The 17,822-nt window shown below is 42.2% G+C and overlaps 1 protein-coding gene across 7 annotated transcripts in view; it reads right to left on the bottom strand.

Moving 5' to 3' along the window:
* Positions 1-2,050: 2,050 nt before the first annotated feature.
* Positions 2,051-17,822, bottom strand: part of anks1b (ankyrin repeat and sterile alpha motif domain containing 1B) — a 126,100-nt gene continuing 110,328 nt past the window's right edge. For 5 of the 7 annotated variants that reach the window (XM_054752926.1, XM_054752928.1, XM_054752929.1 and 2 more), the window contains 6 exons: positions 15,184-15,255; positions 11,137-11,223; positions 8,184-8,321; positions 7,940-8,107; positions 2,898-2,989; positions 2,051-2,178 (listed from right to left, as the gene is read on the bottom strand). In XM_054752926.1, the coding sequence (XP_054608901.1) occupies positions 2,130-2,178; positions 2,898-2,989; positions 7,940-8,107; positions 8,184-8,321; positions 11,137-11,223; positions 15,184-15,255 (606 nt within the window). In that variant the 3' untranslated portion in view covers positions 2,051-2,129. Of the gene's footprint in view, positions 2,179-2,897; positions 2,990-4,986; positions 5,110-7,939; positions 8,108-8,183; positions 8,322-11,136; positions 11,224-15,183; positions 15,256-17,822 lie in introns of all 7 variants that reach the window. The other 2 variants (XM_054752932.1, XM_054752927.1) reach the window with 2 other exon arrangements.

The following is a 17,822-nucleotide window of genomic DNA, read 5'->3' as shown; positions in this document are numbered from 1 at the left end:
AGTCGAAATTGATACAAGACGTCACATGCGCAGTTTGTATGAGTTGACCTTTCATCATTTCGACTTTATCTCGTTATTTCGACTTTTTATCTTGTAATTATGACTTTCTCATAATTATGAGTTCCTTATTTCAGAATTTCGACTTTTTATCTCATAATTATGACAGTTTATTTCGTAATTTTTATCTCATTTACTTTTTCTCATAATTATGACGTTTTATCTCGTAATTATGACTTTTTTCCCCTCATAATTCGACTTTTTATCTCGGGATTATGACTTTGATAATTAGGACGTTTTATCTGGTAATTATTATGACCCATAATTTTGACTTTTTTTTCATAATTCGACTTTGTATCTTATAATTATGACTTTTTATTTCATAATTATGTTTTATCTCGTAATTATGACTTTTTACTTATAATTGGACGTATCTCGGAATTATGACTTTTTATGATTATGAGTTTTTGTCTCATGATGACATTTTATCTCACAATTATGCCTTTTCTCATAATTAAACTTTTTATCTCGTTATGACTTTTTTTTAATCTCATAATTATGAGTTTCTTATATCAATTTCGACTTTTTATCTCATTTCGACTTCTATCTTGTAAGTATGACGTTTTATCTTGTAATTAGGACTTTCCCATAATTTTGATTTTTTTTTAATGTCATAATTTCGACCTTTTATCTTGTAAATATATTTTATCTTGTAATTATTTTTTTTCATAATTTCGGCTTTTTATTTTTAATTGTGACTTTGTTATCTCAATTAGTACTTATTTCATAATTTTGACTTTTTTCAACTTAGTTTTATCTTGTAATTCTGACTTTTTTCTTTTACCTCATATGCGACTTTTTATCTCATAATTACTTTTTGAATTTTGAGTTTTTATCTCATAATCATGACTTATTATTGGGATATTTTTTTGTCTTTTCCACTGTCATAAGTAATATTCTAAAGCAATATAACACATTCTCTGAAGTGTGACACAGCATTAACACATATTCTGTGTTAGTGTACGCAGGCCTCCCACTGTGCCAACACTGTTGTACGTGATATATGGCATTACAAGCCTGTGAATGTCCGTCATGTTGCCTTGTGACAAAGGTTTTGACATGCCAACGTTCATCATATTCACAGAGGATGTTGTGCTTTGCTGCGTGAGGAGAGGAAATAATTGATGACAAAGTGTTCTCCAGCGAGTGTCATGGTTGTACAAGTCATATTTTATTCCATGTGCTTTACAGGGTTATAAATAATGGCAAAAATTACAAAAAATCAGCGTGCTGGAAGCCCAAGCCTATGTACATGAGTTGGTCAGCAGTAATGTCACTCCAAATACACCTCTACATAATCTACCACTTTTTTCTTGTTTAAGTCACTCTTTACTTTGGTAGCTCGTTTCCAGTGCCGCATACTGCAAGTCCTTTATTTATTCTGTTACATTACAGGTATGAACAATGAGTTGGCAAAATATCTATGTACATTTTATACGCGGATAGCCTCGGATCCAAATAATACAGTAACACTGCCTTTGAAAATAGTCCATCAGCCAGAGACGAGCCCCGTGGGAAGTGATGGAGGGTGGACACATTCACGCTTCTTTTTAAAGGGGCCGCCAGTCTCAGGCGCATAGAAAAATAATGTAACATTAAGACAACAGTAGACAAGAATTGCACAAGATAATCATCATGGTCATATAATAATAATACTCTCATATTAAACATTGACATGTTGGCCGATACCAGCATTTTCTTTCCTCTTCTCACCTTAATTAAAAAAAAAAAAAAAAAAAAGCAAAAATGACACATGCCCGCTGTCCATCTCCATGGAGACGCTGCGACCTCCCAAAAGTTCAAAGGTCGAGGGCTGCGTTCAAACATTCAGAGTGGACGTTCGTCTGTTGCCATGCAGTCCTGTTTGTGTGTGTGTGTGTGTGTATGTGTGTTGGTCCAGTGTGTCAAGCCTCAATGCATGATGGGAACATTGCGTAGTCAACCTTAAACACGGCAAGGAGGGGGGAGGAAGTGGCGTCCATGTTTGTAGTCCTTGTTTTTTTTTCTTTTTAGTGTTTTTGTTTTGTTTTGTTTTTTTGCATTCTACGTGTAAGGTCCGTGTTTACGGCTGGCTACATTCTTTGATTCCCGCAGTAAAAGACATGAGCGTCCGCCACTGCCCTGCAAATGAGATGACATCACTTATCGAGAGAGCCCTCACATAAGCTCCGCCTCTCCAACAAAATGGCCACCATGCGTCTCACAAGCCACATGCTAAAGACACCTTTTAAGCTCCGCCCCCGCCTCCCCCGCCCACCACCATCACTCAAAATCAACGAGCGCCATGGAGGAGGAGTAACTAAAACACACATGATCAACTTCCTGTGTTTAAAATGAAAAGAAAATACATCCCAAGTTTGTTAGTATTTCAAATGAAAGAAATGACGACGCTACATCGTCTCTCCGATTTAAAGACGTCTCTCATTCAAGTTTTGGGAGGACGATTAAGAGTGAAGGAGGAGGGAGATGAATGAAAAAGAAAACAACAAAAAAAAACAGCTTGACAGACAGGAAGTGGAGGAAAAAAACGCTCCCCCTAGTGGTGGAGACAGTGCACCACAGCCCTGGGTTGAAAAGGTCATGCGTCATGGCGGAAACCAAAACGTCGTCATGCAGTGGACAGGCTCGCCTAACGGAGGAGGAGGAGGGGGGGGAGGGATGCTTTGCTTTTTATGTGTTCTCCCACTGGAGGCGGCGCTCGAGCCCCACCGAAACACCTCGACGGTACGGGTGGGGAAGAGGAGGCGACCGCTCTGAAAGGCACACACACGCAGGAGTGCACAAGGCGGAGGACGGAGGACGAGGGAGGGGGTGTATGTTAAAAAATAGTGGTCTCGTACTTGGTGTTGACTCCTCTCTTGGCCTCCTGACCCGGCTCCACTATCCACGGCACGTTGGCGTGGCCCTTCTGCTCCATGGATGCCTGCTCCATCTGACACACACAAAAAGACAGGAGGGGGCGTGAGAGCACGCGACAGGAGGCCAGCCGGCCGGCGTACGTGTCGCTGGGGGTGCGCCCATCCACATTCTTTCACTTTCAGTCCCATCCCCACACCTGAATTTGATACGATTCCGATACCAGAGCTCTGTTTGCTTGAATACACAGCCACGGCAAAAGGAACATCTGCAAACGTAGCGAGGCAAACGTAGCGAGAAGAATGTGAGCCAATGGCGCTCCATCCACACGTGCAACGCCGCGCGTGCGCACACACACACCAGCAGTGTGACGCGTTCATGGCCTCACAGACGGCTGAACAACACGTCATACAAAACTTGCTTTTACATGATGCTGTAAAAAACTCATCTCTAAGAGTGTGAAATGTCCGACTGTTTTGTGTGGCCTTGAAGGCACCAGCTGGGCACCGTGTGCAACGCATGTGTGGAGACAGCTACATTTGCTGATATTCTTCAAGCTATGTTCGCTGGTACTCTTTTGGCTTCGTTTGCTGATATTATTCTATGATGTTCTTCCGGTCACGTTTGCCGATATTCTTTGAGCTTTGTTTGCTCTAGCTAGGTTTGCTGATATTATTTTCCATACGTTTGCTGATATTCTTCCGACTATGTTCGCTGATACTTTTTTGGCTACGTTTGTTGATATATTAGCTATGTTTGCTGATACTCTTTTGGCTCCATTTACAGATAATTTAGCTACATTTGCTAATATTCCTTTGGTTACAGTATGTTTGCTGATTTTCTTTCAGAAACGTTTGCTGATCTTCTTACGGTCATGTTTGCTGATATTCTTGTAGCTACATTTGCTCTAGCAAAGTTTGCTGATATCCTTTCAAGTATGTTTGCTTATATTCTTTTGGCTACATTTGCTGATATTCTTCTAGCTATGTTTCCTGATACTCTTGGCTACATTTGCTGATAATTTAGCTACATTTACTAATATTTTTTTGGCTATGTTTGCTGATATTCTTCTAACTACGTTTGCTCTAGTTGATAAATTTAGATATGTTTGCTGATGTTCTTTTGGCTATGTTTGTTGATAGTCTTCCAGCTACATTCGCCGATACTCTTTTAGCTACATTTGCTGATATCCTTCTACGTGCAATTGCTCATATTATTCTAACTATGTTCGCTTCTGTCCACGTTTGCTGATTTTCGTCTAGCTACATTTCCTCCAGTTAAATTTGCTGATACTCTTGGAAATACATTCACTGATATTCTTCTGGCTACGTTCGATTATATTCTTTTGGCTACGTTTGCTGACAACACCAAAGCACAGACTCATGGCTCATGAATCGGAACTCTCCGCAAAAGGTATCTGCAAATTTCCGACACGTGAAAAACGGCGGTATCGGAACCATCCCTACTTATCAGTCATCGACCTGCGGGCTTGAACGACGGACGCAAACATGCACGCTGACACACAACACGGCGCCGCAGCCGACGCTCGCCTGTTATCGGCTCCTTGAAGCTACTGCCGAGGAAGAGTAGGAGGAAGAGCGGGGATGTCAGCGTTATGAGAGGTAACGAAGCTAGTCTCTTATCTATGGCCGACACGCTGCTGCAAACCAATCACCATCACACACACACACACACACACACACACACACACACACAGCATAAACCACTCAATCTTGTTACAGGATTAACCAACACACACAGGCACACACACGCTAGTCCAACATCAGCAGTGTGGTCCAGAGTGGCAGCATCATGATGTATGAATGTCCCACATGACGTATGGATGGACACCACGGACTTAACGCCTCTGCTCACCGTAAGTGCGGCCCGGGGGCCATTTGTGGCCCGCATCAGAACATTACATAGGAGGACCGGGGCTGGCAAAGCAGGAGGGACACAACAGACGGCAGCGAGCCACAGGACAACAATGGAAGCACTTACAGATGGGAGCGTTCCCCCTCCAAAACACTCAAATCATAAAATGAAGAGAAGGCAAGGAAAAGCGTGGAAGACCTGCAACTGAGCTTTGTGAGGAAGATGGAAGAGTCGGGAAGGAGGAAGAGGAGGGTGGAGAGGAGGCCGGTGGGGGGTGTAAATGTGGCCCAGTGACCAGCGGCTGGAGGGGGGCATGATGACCTGTACAGGGGGCACACAGAGGTGGTCAAAGTGGGCGCGCTCGGTCCACAACACAACAGCCATCGGCGTGACAACCGCTTGTGTGTGTGTGTGTGTGTGAAACCTCATGCAACAGTGCACATCAGCGTGTGGATCGCTGCAAGATGGAGAATGGCGGGAATGTGAAGCGAGAGGCAATTAATGCTTCACGTAACAGCAGGAGAGTCAGCACATTGCATGTGCACGTGACATCATCTATCATGGCTGCAGCACACAAACTCCCAGCGTCTCACACTACCCTTATCTATCCGGTCCGGTCTCACCACACACACACACACACACACGAGTGACAGATTGTTGCCGCACAAAGATCAAATGTCACAGAGCTGCCCTGGTTTATGTACAAGTGTTCCAAAAGGAGCTGGCATCAAACCTGTGGACACAAGCACTACATGGACAAAAGTACTGGGACTCCTGCTGAAGTGACTTTTTACAAGCACAGCCTCATCTTCGCAGTCTCCGCAGGCTCAGCATGCTAGGTGGCGTAGCATGATGACGCAGCTGCAGCGCATGTGCAGACTTCAAACCGCCTATCAGTCTTTAAATTAGAGATGAACGATATCTTTTTTTTTACCGATACCAATAACTTTCTGCTTATGACTTTTTTATCTCATAATTATGAGTTTCTTATATCAATTTCGACTTTTTATCTCATCATTTTGACTTTTAATCTTGTAAGTATGATATTATACAGACCGATATACAGATAACCGATCTATTTTTTTACATTTAGATTTAAATGCTGTTTGTGCACACCTGGAGGTAAGAATGACCGGAACCAATTAGGATTTGACCAACTGTACCTGTTGAAATATGATGATATCACTACTACCACATCACTGCTATCAGGAGAACCAGAGTTTAAAGGGGGAGGAGCCACCGGTTGTGGTCCAGCAAGGTGCACTGTATTCGGGCACACGCTCCGAGCAGCGGGTGTGATGGCATGCTTGTCGTTAATTGAACAAAGCAATATAGGTTGCAGAGGGGGAGGGAGACAGGTAAGCCAATACCACTAAGTGGCGAACTGACAGGAGGACCAAATCATGGCTTTGCCCTGTCCCGCACAGGCCTGCCTGACACTGAGAATGTTCTCTTAGCTTTTGAATTGCAGTAATCCCTCGCCACTTTGCGTTTGGAATTTTGCAGCTTCACACTATCACGGTTTTTCAAAAACACATGAATTCATAAATCATGTTGTTTTGCGGTTGAATACGGCCTATTAGTACTTAAAAAATGTATATTTAAGCAAATTGCAAGTATTTTTTTTCATTAAGCATTTTCAAGCATAACAACGGCTAAATGAAGTAAAATACAAATGTAAGGCATTCAGAAGATGCATCCAAAGACGCGATGACATGTAGTACTGTACACTGGTCACAAGGTGTCAGTAATGTTCCTGTAATGTTGGGTGAGACACACAAGCACCAGACTTGATTGCCGGGAACAACAGGATTTCATTGCAGCTATGAAGGATCTCACACAACAGGCACAATAATCTCTAACACGGCCCACTGGTGCCAAGCTAAAACTCAACTCTGAACCCCCGACGCCACTTCCTGTACCCCCCCCACTCAGCTCCCCGGAACCGGAGCACATTTACAGCAACAAACACGAGAACAATTTCTTATTTACTGTATATCTTACATGTTTTATTTTCTCTCATTATGTCTACTGGATTGGGTAATGAGTGTAAAGGCGACTATGGGGTTGTTATTTCATGTCTAGAGGGCTCTAATAATGTGAAAAAGCATATTTAGGAGGTCATAAACAGGTTTGCTATGCGCTGACTACACAAATATTCCATTTATAAATAAGGAATCCTACTTATTCACTTATCACTAATTAACAAGGGTTTACTGTATACGTATTCGATTTGCATTTGAAGTAATAGTGTCTCTACATGTGAATGTTAGACATTTTTACAGTACAAAAATTCGCTTTTCTGACTTTTTTGGTGGTTTTGGGGCCATTCTAGTCCCAATGTGTGAACACACAAGGTCAAAATGAACTCCTAAGGGTGAATAATCAAACAGTGACGTGTGTCCTAGAGCCCATCTATGGGCACAGAATGTAAGAAAATTCATCAAGGCTAGACTCTGGACAACACACTTCCTGTACGCTATTGTGGGAGCTCTGGGACACATTTAACAACATTGTTCAAGAATACTAAAACATGCGACTTTAGCTACTTGTGCCCATGTAGTAGCCTGTGTCTCTATGGTGGCCATCAGAACAAACACAGACATTACAACAAAACAAATGCAAAAGGAGAATGCTCCCATGATGTTAGTCAGGCTACCAGGAAGTCGGCCAGGCTACCAGGAAGTTAGCCAGGCTGACAGGAAGTTAGCCAGGCTGACAGGAGGTTAGCCAGGCTACCAGGATGCAGCGTATCTGTCTTGCATGTGTTTTGGGGGTCTGTGTGTGTTTTTGGCATTTGCATGTGTTTTATGGTGTTTTGGCTTTTGGATCATGTTTGTGTTTGGAGCGTTTGGACGTTGTTGCACGTTTGCACCCGTCGGTCACCGTAGTCTGCTTGCATCTAAGTCATGTAGGAGTATGTGGACATGCAAGGACAAAAGAGGACACGCACTATGACACATACAAAGATCGTGTGTTTGCCGACACACAAAGACAACACAAAGAGCTCAACAATCAGTGGCGTGTGCAGCAAAACGTGGTCTTCTACACTCCAAACCACACACAGCACAACAGATGATGGATGGCTTCCAGCATTACAGGAAGTGATTGGGCATGTGGGCGGGGCTAGAGCACAGGACGTGATGCTTACAGATTTGCGGATGTTGACGCGGGGCTTGGGCACGGGCTTGTTCGGTTTGCTGTCGAAGCTCTCGGGCAGCGTGGACGAGCCGTGACCGCTCTTGCGCGCCTGCAGGGCCAGCTGGTACGCCACCTCGAAGGCCTGGCCCAGTGTCAGGATGATCTCGTACGCCAAGTTCTGGGGTAGGAGACGCTGCGTGAGATGGACGCGTTGAGTGGCGTTCAGCAATGACAAACAAAAGCCGAGCACTGACCACATCGAAGGCGGTGAAGACGTGGCAATAGTGGTGGCTGGACTTGAGGTCTTTGGTGATGTAGGCAAAGGTGGACAGGTCCTCGGGGTCCTGAGCCGCACACGAGATGTTGCGGATCTCGTGTTCTGCGATGATGTTCTGTGGGGAGGAGAGAAGTCAGCATTGTCTCCAGTGGGCCACTTCATGAAAGGATTAAAAAACAAAAAACAAAAACAAACGTGATTTATTATTCATCCCGTTTCATGCGGCATTCTGCTCGGGGAGTTTGGAGTTTGTCCTCTGGTGCTGCCGCTGCAGAAGACTCATTAAAGCAGCTTTGCTCTAAATGTGGCAGACACTCGACGCAAGCTTACTTCATTGCATTATCTCCTCCAAAAGGCATTCTTTTTCACTGGCAGCCAGGATTATCTGACGACTACTACACCGATTCATGGCAAACGTACACTCGCCACAATGCAGAAACAATACTACTTTATAAAAATAGTAAATTTATTTTAAAATATACTATGCAATTCTTATTAATTGTATGACTCAATGTATTATCATCATTATTCAATTAAGGCATGATTTACCACATATCCTGTACTGTAAATTAGTATTTTTATTTGTTGTAACATTTGCTGTCCACTTTACTCACCTATTTAACAATATTGTCTCAAACGCTGTCTAAAAACCCGGTAAACATTACTATTAAACATCTTTATTCAAGGATTTAATGATTAAAACGTGCTAAACAGGCACACAGGAAGTGAACACACGAGCAGTGAAGGCAGCGACACGGGCAGGAAGGGGCAGGATTACGTAAGATCGGCTTCTTCCGGCTCCTTTTCGGACATGTTGTGCAACTGTGAACATGCAATCTACTTCTAATCGTGTATGCATGTTCAAAATAAACTATATCATTATCAAAATATTAATCATACGTAATGTACATGACAGGTTTGTTTTTTCATTTTTGTTGCTTTTTTTCACCGCATTTATTTTTTATTTATCTGTCTGTCTTAAATTATGTTTTGTTTTTGTTCTTTAACTGTATTTTTTATTTTTATTTTTTATTATTAATTGATCTGTCTTAATTTATACATAATATAATTCAGTAATAAAATAAATATTTTTTAGTTTTTTTATTTTATTGGCAATTTTCTTTTTGTTTTTTTAACTATTATTTTATGTATTTATTATTTATTGGTCTTAATTTATTCATAATACTGTAATAATATATGTATATTTTTTACTGTACCTTATTTTCTTTTTCATTTTTTAAACTTTATTTATTATTTATCTGTCTTAATTCATACATAATATAATACATTATTAATATAAATGTTTATTTTTTTTTTTTTTACTTTTTACTGTTTTTTTATTTTGTTGAAAATATTCTTTGTTTTTTAATTTTATTTTTGTATTTATTTTTGTATCTATCTGTCTTAACTTATACATAATATAATTCAGCAATAAAATATTTGTAACTATTTTTTTATTCTATTGACAATTTTCTTTTTGTTTTTTACTTTATTATTTTTATTTATTATTTATCTGTCTTAATTTATTCATAATACTGTTTATTATTTGTCTTAATTTATAGATAATATAATACAGTAATCATATAAATATATTTTTACAGTATATTTAATTTTATTGACAATTATCTTTGTATGACTTTAAATGTTTTTTTATTCTAAAGTTGTATCTATCGGCCTTAATTTAAACATAACATAGTAATAATATAAAACATTCCCTTTTGTAAATATTAAAATCTAATATAAATAAGTATATAAATACGTTTATTGGTTACTGTATTTCTTAATTTTGACAGTTTTATTTTTTGTATTTATTATTTATCTGTCATAATTTATACATAATACACTAATACACTAAGTCCCCAACTTACAAACACCCGACTAGCGAACACTCTCGGATACGAACACAAGCCGACTGGTCTATATTTGATTTTATTTTGCCTTGTAGTCGCTCAATCAGTATTTCTACTGCTACTGTACATGCTTGACCAGTAGAGGGCACTGTGACACTGCTAATGCAGCCTTAGAGCTAATGAGACCAACAGAGGAAGAGTTAGAGGCTGAGGAGATACAGTGTAAAGCTAAATGGAAAGCTACATTGTACAACCCGGACAGAGTGTGTGATTAAAGTTTATGAAGAGTTAATAGGCCTGCTTAATTCTACACCACCCACAGAACACTACCTCTTTTAGAAGAGTCTAACCACCACCACCATTTGTCCTTTTTTTCAATACCTCCTCCTCCAACTCCTCCACAACGACGTATGCTCGACCACTCCTCTTCAAAGGTAAATAACATTTATCATTACGTATTATTATATCACTTTTATTATTGTTTTTTTCATTAATTATCCTGGTTTAATATTACTACTGCATCCAAACTCATATTTACATACATACACATATACTGTATATGTATACACATACATGTAGTACCTATATCATTGCTAATATTACCTTTTCCCCTACTGAAGAACGATTGGACATAAGAACGGTCGTCTGGAACCAATTGTGTTCGTAAGTTGGGGACTTAGTGTACTATACTATTTTTTATTTTATGGACAAATTTAATTACTTTTTTTACTTTAAATTTTGTATTTATTTGTATTATTTATCAATAATAATATCAACGATACATCACTTTTGTTATTAAAATACTGCAAATAAATGAGTACATATGATTAATTCATACATAATATCCAGTCATGATATAATATATGTGTAATATATTTTTCAATCATGATCCATAATAGGAATAAAATGAAGATGAAGTAGATGACTCGTGAACAGTGCATCAATCCAAAGAGTGGATTAAAAGATGCGTCACTCCTCTCATATTTCAAAACTGAGCCCTGCGCGCGGCACAAGCAAACATGGCCGCCCGTGACCTTTTCCCGTGCTATTTGCGGTGCCGCGCGCGACGGGAAGCCTCACCTTGTTAGTGGCGTCGATGAACTTGACTCCCTTGTAGGACACGGACAGGATGATGGTCGGCACTTTCTTCATCTGCTCCGTCGACTTCTTGGAGGGCGCCAAAAAAATCACGAGAGAGCGAGAGAAACAAAGCAGTTCATCGCAGGCTCTGTGCTTTTATTTTGGAAATCCACTTTTGGCAGGATGAGAGAAGAGACACGAGCAGTTCAAATCATCCCACAGGTGCCGGAAAAGCATCGGAACGCTGCATGTCCAACGAGTCAGCGCCTCAAAGCAACTACGCAGAGAAGTCACATGACCTACTGCAACATTACCGGCCCCCTTTGTTTCCGTGCGCGTGCAACTCAGAGGAGGCGGAGCGCCAAGCGTGTCGCTCTGCCAGAGGACGAGAAGACGAGAGGAAGAAAACGACACGGCTCTATATTTGACGCTGTAAGAAACACCATTTTTCGAAGAAATGTGACAAATAAATCCACTGATGATGATTCAGTCTCACATTTTGTCAGATGAAGGGCATTCCTCACAAGGCCTGGTGTCACAAATAACTGAGAAATAATCAACAACAGAAACTATTTCTGGTGTCATTTTTATCACATTTTGGGATCAATATGACAAATATCCAAAAGTCAAATTATTTTTCTGCATATTTGAGAAGATTTCAACTTGAGGTGCACGATACTTATTGGGCCGATAATTATCAGGCCGATATGAGGGAATACTGACATCATACCGATAAATCCGATAACATTAAAAATAGTTCAGACAGCCCATAATTAAAAAAAAAATGCTCCAATGAGGCGAAATTAATTGAAGCGCTCCTGTTTTCTCCTGACTATGACGTTAACAGCCTGTCCCAATTTCCCCTGAGCTAACTTCTAAACAAACATTCACTTTCTGAGACATTTCGAGTGCTAGTTGTACCAAATGCTCCGCAATGAGGGGGTAAAAAAAACATTGAGCACACAAAAAACCTTATCAGCCACCTGAAACGCCAGCGCCGCGGCGTCTGAAATGTGCAAAAGGTTTACCAGAGATCTCCATGGCGGCACACCGGCTGCTCGGAGCACGTGCCCGAATAGAGTGCACCTTGCTGGGCCACAGCAGGTGGCTCCTCCCCGTCTATACTCTGGTTCTCCTGATAGTAGTGATGTGGTAGTAGTGATGTCATCATATTTCATTAGGACCAATCAATCAGATACTAATTTGTTCCGGTCCTTCTTACCTCCGGGTGTGCACAAACGACTTGTAAGTCTAAATAAAAAACGTTATTGGTTATCGGTACCATACTGGTCTTGAGAAGCACAAAGTTATCAATAGCGGTATGAAAAAAAAAAGATGCATCTCGAATTTCAACTATGTGTGCAGTTCCAAATCTCAGCACCGTCCTGTTACCTCAAGTATTTCTTTTTAATGCCGTTTATTTATTTATTTTTTTTTTAGAATTTTTGCTAATTCTAAGCTAAAAAGTCACTGGACTGGAGTGAGTCATCCTGGCGGAGAAAACATACATAAATGAAACCATTTTAATTCATCAAATAATTATTTTAATATGATCGGATTTAGAGTTGAAAAAAAAATTGAAGTTTATTTTTCAAGTTTATATGGATGGCCCTTATATTATTTATATAAGGTGTGTTCCCTCGCTGTAACACGGTTCACTTTACACGGCCTCGCTTATTACACAGCTATTATTACAGTGTAGCATGCTTTTTGTTTTTGTTTTTTTTGCAACATACTGCGTCCTGATTCGCTAAGGGACAACTCGTATTGTCTTCTGCGTCCCGATTGGCTAAGGGACTGCAGACCATCAATCAATCTCCTCTATGCCATGTGTCCTGTACAGTACAGAATGCATTCAGCTTGCCTAATTTACATAACTGTTCGATCGCTAGCAGTGTGGCTCTTTAGTGCTTTATGTTTGCAAGTTTTCTCCCTGACAAAACTCACAATGTCGACTACACGCTCTGCCCCGACAAAGGCACCTGCAGTTGCACCCAAAAGGCTGAAGGAAGGCAGAACTTACGCAGCTGTAGGGCGCCATTACGGAATAAATGAATCTTCAGTTCGTACCATAAAGGAGGAGGAAAATAACATATGGACGACAACAGCAATAAATTTGAACAAGGATGCAAAAAGGGATGAAACTGTCCACAACAAGACACGGAGAGGCCGCCTCTGCGGATGCTGGGGTAGAGGCATACGTGAACAAATTTAAAGCCATCATGGAGGAGGGGGGATATAAGCCTGAGCAAGTTTTTAACATGGATGAGACAGGCTTATTTTGGAAACACTACATCGCTCATTCAGCCCATGGACCAAGGCGTGATCCGCGCTTTCAGAACCCTCTATATGCGCAACATACAGTATATATTTTCTCATGTCTGAGACATATATAATAAACAAAAAAACTGGAAAAAAAAGGATTTCACTTAACGCTGGTATTTTTTTGAACCAAAGCCCCACGTTAAACGAGGGAACACTGTAACTGTATATAAAATATAATAATATATTAGGGATGCTCCCATTGATCGGCCACCATCAGTATCAGCCAATTTCTGTAAAAACACGTGATCAGCATTTCAAAGCCACACCCGCATTAACCCGACAAGCGTCGCCCTTTGTCCCGTATTGCCATGAGAATCCAAACTAGTCTGGAAAACCTCAACGGCTTCAGTGTGCCAGATTGACACAGACTATTTTATCCGGTTCATTTTGTTAAAAAAAATAATTTGTGAACAATTTATTTCCCATGTATTCGTATTACTCCAGAACATGCACTCAATTAAATTCAGGCTTGTGTCAAATACTAACTTTTTTTCACACAAAGGCAAAACATAATAATAACACACCAAAAAGTTCATTTTTAACTCAAGTTACACATTTTTATAATCCCCAATGCCCGATCCCAACAACATATTTATACGACTTACGTTTTTTTGCGCAAGAGGCAAAAAGACATGATGACGCAACTCTCCAGTAAGTAATTTCAGAGCAATTTTAAACCATAAAAACGGCCACAAGGTGGCAGAAGTGCATTTGAGAAGAGCTCGGTGGGGATCATGTGAACAGAAAAAAATCACACATGACAGGAAGGAGGAAGTGAGAGAGCGTGGAGGAGTGTCGCGTGCAGAAGGTCACGCATTGTAGGGAAATTTTAATGCATGCACACGCGTGCACGTGTGCACACACATGCACACGCGTTAGTAAAGTTGTTCAGATATTTGAGCTGTCGCAAAAGCAAAGAATTTATGTGTCAAAGTGAAAGTTATGCTTGAAATGTGTTTAGTCAGGAACTGATATTTTCCTGAAACTTACCTATGTTCTACTGGTGATTACTAAAGAGCGCAAAAAGGTAGAAACAAACTAAAGATGAGAGTCTAATGTTTGTTTTGGTAGGTTCCATGTTTATATAACCTGACAACACAATATTCTGTGTGCCTTGAAAGATCAGTCCAAATGGTCTAAAATGGCCGCTACTGAAGGGGTTGTCTTTTGAAACATGGCTGGGATTGAATGAGTTAATAATTACCAGTTTGCCGGGGGCCCTTGTCTACCAGTGCCCCCGGCCAAGACCACTTATCATAAATCAATTGAAAAATGTACAGTTAATCCAGGTGACCGGCATCGGCCGAGCTCACTCATGGATGATCGTATCGGATCCCTAAAATATATATGTGTTTCTCCACAAGCTTTTTTCCGACGTTAAATATATTATTTTTGGCTTTGTTTCCCTCCACAAAACTATTTCTACAGTGTGAAATAATATAAATATTTTGTAGAAACTTAAATACTTTTTCTTCATTAAAGGAAAACCTATTATCTTGTATGCTTCATTTTTATTATTTATGACACCGCACATTATTAAAAGGACAACCAATTCCTGTGTCAAACATGTTAGGTGAGAATATGAAAGTTAAAATACTAATACATTCATGATAATACGGTTGTACTACTCTAGTACAATCAGACCTGCTTAACAATGATAATAAAGATTGAACATAGAGTGGGTGGAATATTGAATATACCAGCATGCCAGTTTGTACCTACCCTCATCTTGGCACAAGCGTCATGCGTGGACTCGGTGCCCCTCAGCTCCTTCACCAGCATGGAGCCCAGATACTGTCCAAAAAAAAAAACAGTTGGGTCAGTGATGATGATGCTGGACTAATCTAACATTTCTAATCCCGAGCAGATGGTTTGTCACATTGGAGATACAAACACTCATGTAGCGCCGCAGATTAAGAGATTAATCTTCAAATTTAATCCACTTTTTAATCCACTTTTGACTGGATGGGCTGCGTGTCTTCAAGTCTCACTATGGACGCTGATGTTGGGACATACACCAACAGGAAATGGGCAAGTCTCACGATGGACACCGCTATCGGGGACATACACCAACAGGAAATGGGCAAGTCTCACGATGGACGCCGCTATCGGGGACATACACCAACAGGAAATGGGCAAGTCTCACGATGGACGCCGCTATCGGGGACATACACCAACAGGAAATGGGCAAGTCTCACAATGGACGCCGCTATCGGGGACATAGACCAACAGGAAATGGGCAAGTCTCACTATGGACACCTCTATCGGGGACATAGACCAACAGGAAATGGGCAAGTCTCACGATGGACGCCGCTATCGGGGACATACACCAACAGGAAATGGGCAAGTCTCACAATGGACGCCGCTATCGGGGACATAGACCAACAGGAAATGGGCAAGTCTCACTATGGACACCTCTATCGGGGACATAGACCAACAGGAAATGGGCAAGTCTCACGATGGACATCGCTATCGTGGACATACACCAACAGGAAATGGGCAAGTCTCACGATGGACGCCGCTATCGGGGACATACACCAACAGGAAATGGGCAAGTCTCACGATGGACGCCGCTATCGGGGACATACACCAACAGGAAATGGGCAAGTCTCACAATGGACGCCGCTATCGGGGACATAGACCAACAGGAAATGGGCAAGTCTCACTATGGACGCCGCTATCGGGGACATACACCAACAGGAAATGGGCAAGTCTCACGATGGACACCGCTATCGGGGACATACACCAACAGGAAATGGGCAAGTCTCACTATGGACACCGCTATCGGGGACACACACCAACAGGAAATGGGCAAGTCTCACGATGGACGCCGCTATCGGGGACATACACCAACAGGAAATGGGCAAGTCTCACTCTGGACGCCGCTATCGGGGACATACACCAACAGGAAATGGGCAAGTCTCACTATGGACGCTGATGTTGGGACATACACCAACAGGAAATGGGCAAGTCTCACAATGGACGCCGCTATCGGGGACATAGACCAACAGGAAATGGGCAAGTCTCACTATGGACGCCGCTATCGGGGACATACACCAACAGGAAATGGGCAAGTCTCACTCTGGACGCCGCTATCGGGGACATACACCAACAGGAAATGGGCAAGTCTCACTATGGACGCTGATGTTGGGACATACACCAACAGGAAATGGGCAAGTCTCACAATGGACGCCGCTATCGGGGACATAGACCAACAGGAAATGGGCAAGTCTCACTATGGACGCCGCTATCGGGGACATACACCAACAGGAAATGGGCAAGTCTCACTCTGGACGCCGCTATCGGGGACATACACCAACAGGAAATGGGCAAGTCTCACTATGGACACCGCTATCGGGGACATACACCAACAGGAAATGGGCAAGTCTCACTCTGGACGCCGCTATCGGGGACATACACCAACAGGAAATGGGCAAGTCTCACGATGGATGCTGCTATCGGGGACATACACCAACAGGAAATGGGCAAGTCTCACCATGGACGCTGATGTTGGGACATACACCAACAGGAAATGGGCAAGTCTCACGATGGACGCCGCTATCGGGGACATACACCAACAGGAAATGGGCAAGTCTCACGATGGACACCTCTATCGGGGACACACACCAACAGGAAATGGGCAAGTCTCACTCTGGACACCTCTATCGGGGACATACACCAACAGGAAATGGGCAAGTCTCACTATGGATGCCGCTATCGGGGACATACACCAACAGGAAATGGGCAAGTCTCACGATGGACACCGCTATCGGGGACATACACCAACAGGAAATGGGCAAGTCTCACGATGGACGCCGCTATCGGGGACATACACCAACAGGAAATGGGCAAGTCTCACGATGGACGCCGCTATCGGGGACATACACCAACAGGAAATGGGCAAGTCTCACTATGGACACCTCTATCGGGGACACACACCAACAGGAAATGGGCAAGTCTCACGATGGACACCGCTATCGGGGACATACACCAACAGGAAATGGGCAAGTCTCACTCTGGACGCCGCTATCGGGGACATACACCAACAGGAAATGGGCAAGTCTCACGATGGACGCCGCTATCGGGGACACACACCAACAGGAAATGGGCAAGTCTCACGATGGACGCCGCTATCGGGGACATACACCAACAGGAAATGGGCAAGTCTCACTATGGACGCCGCTATCGGGGACATACACCAACAGGAAATGGGCAAGTCTCACGATGGACACCGCTATCGGGGACATACACCAACAGGAAATGGGCAAGTCTCACTATGGACACCGCTATCGGGGACACACACCAACAGGAAATGGGCAAGTCTCACGATGGACGCCGCTATCGGGGACATACACCAACAG

Source organism: Dunckerocampus dactyliophorus, chromosome 15 (assembly GCF_027744805.1).
Source record: "Dunckerocampus dactyliophorus isolate RoL2022-P2 chromosome 15, RoL_Ddac_1.1, whole genome shotgun sequence".
NCBI lineage: Eukaryota > Metazoa > Chordata > Actinopteri > Syngnathiformes > Syngnathidae > Dunckerocampus > Dunckerocampus dactyliophorus.
The sequence above is the reverse complement of the archived record's forward strand: the minus strand, read 5'-3'. Positions and strand labels throughout refer to the sequence as shown.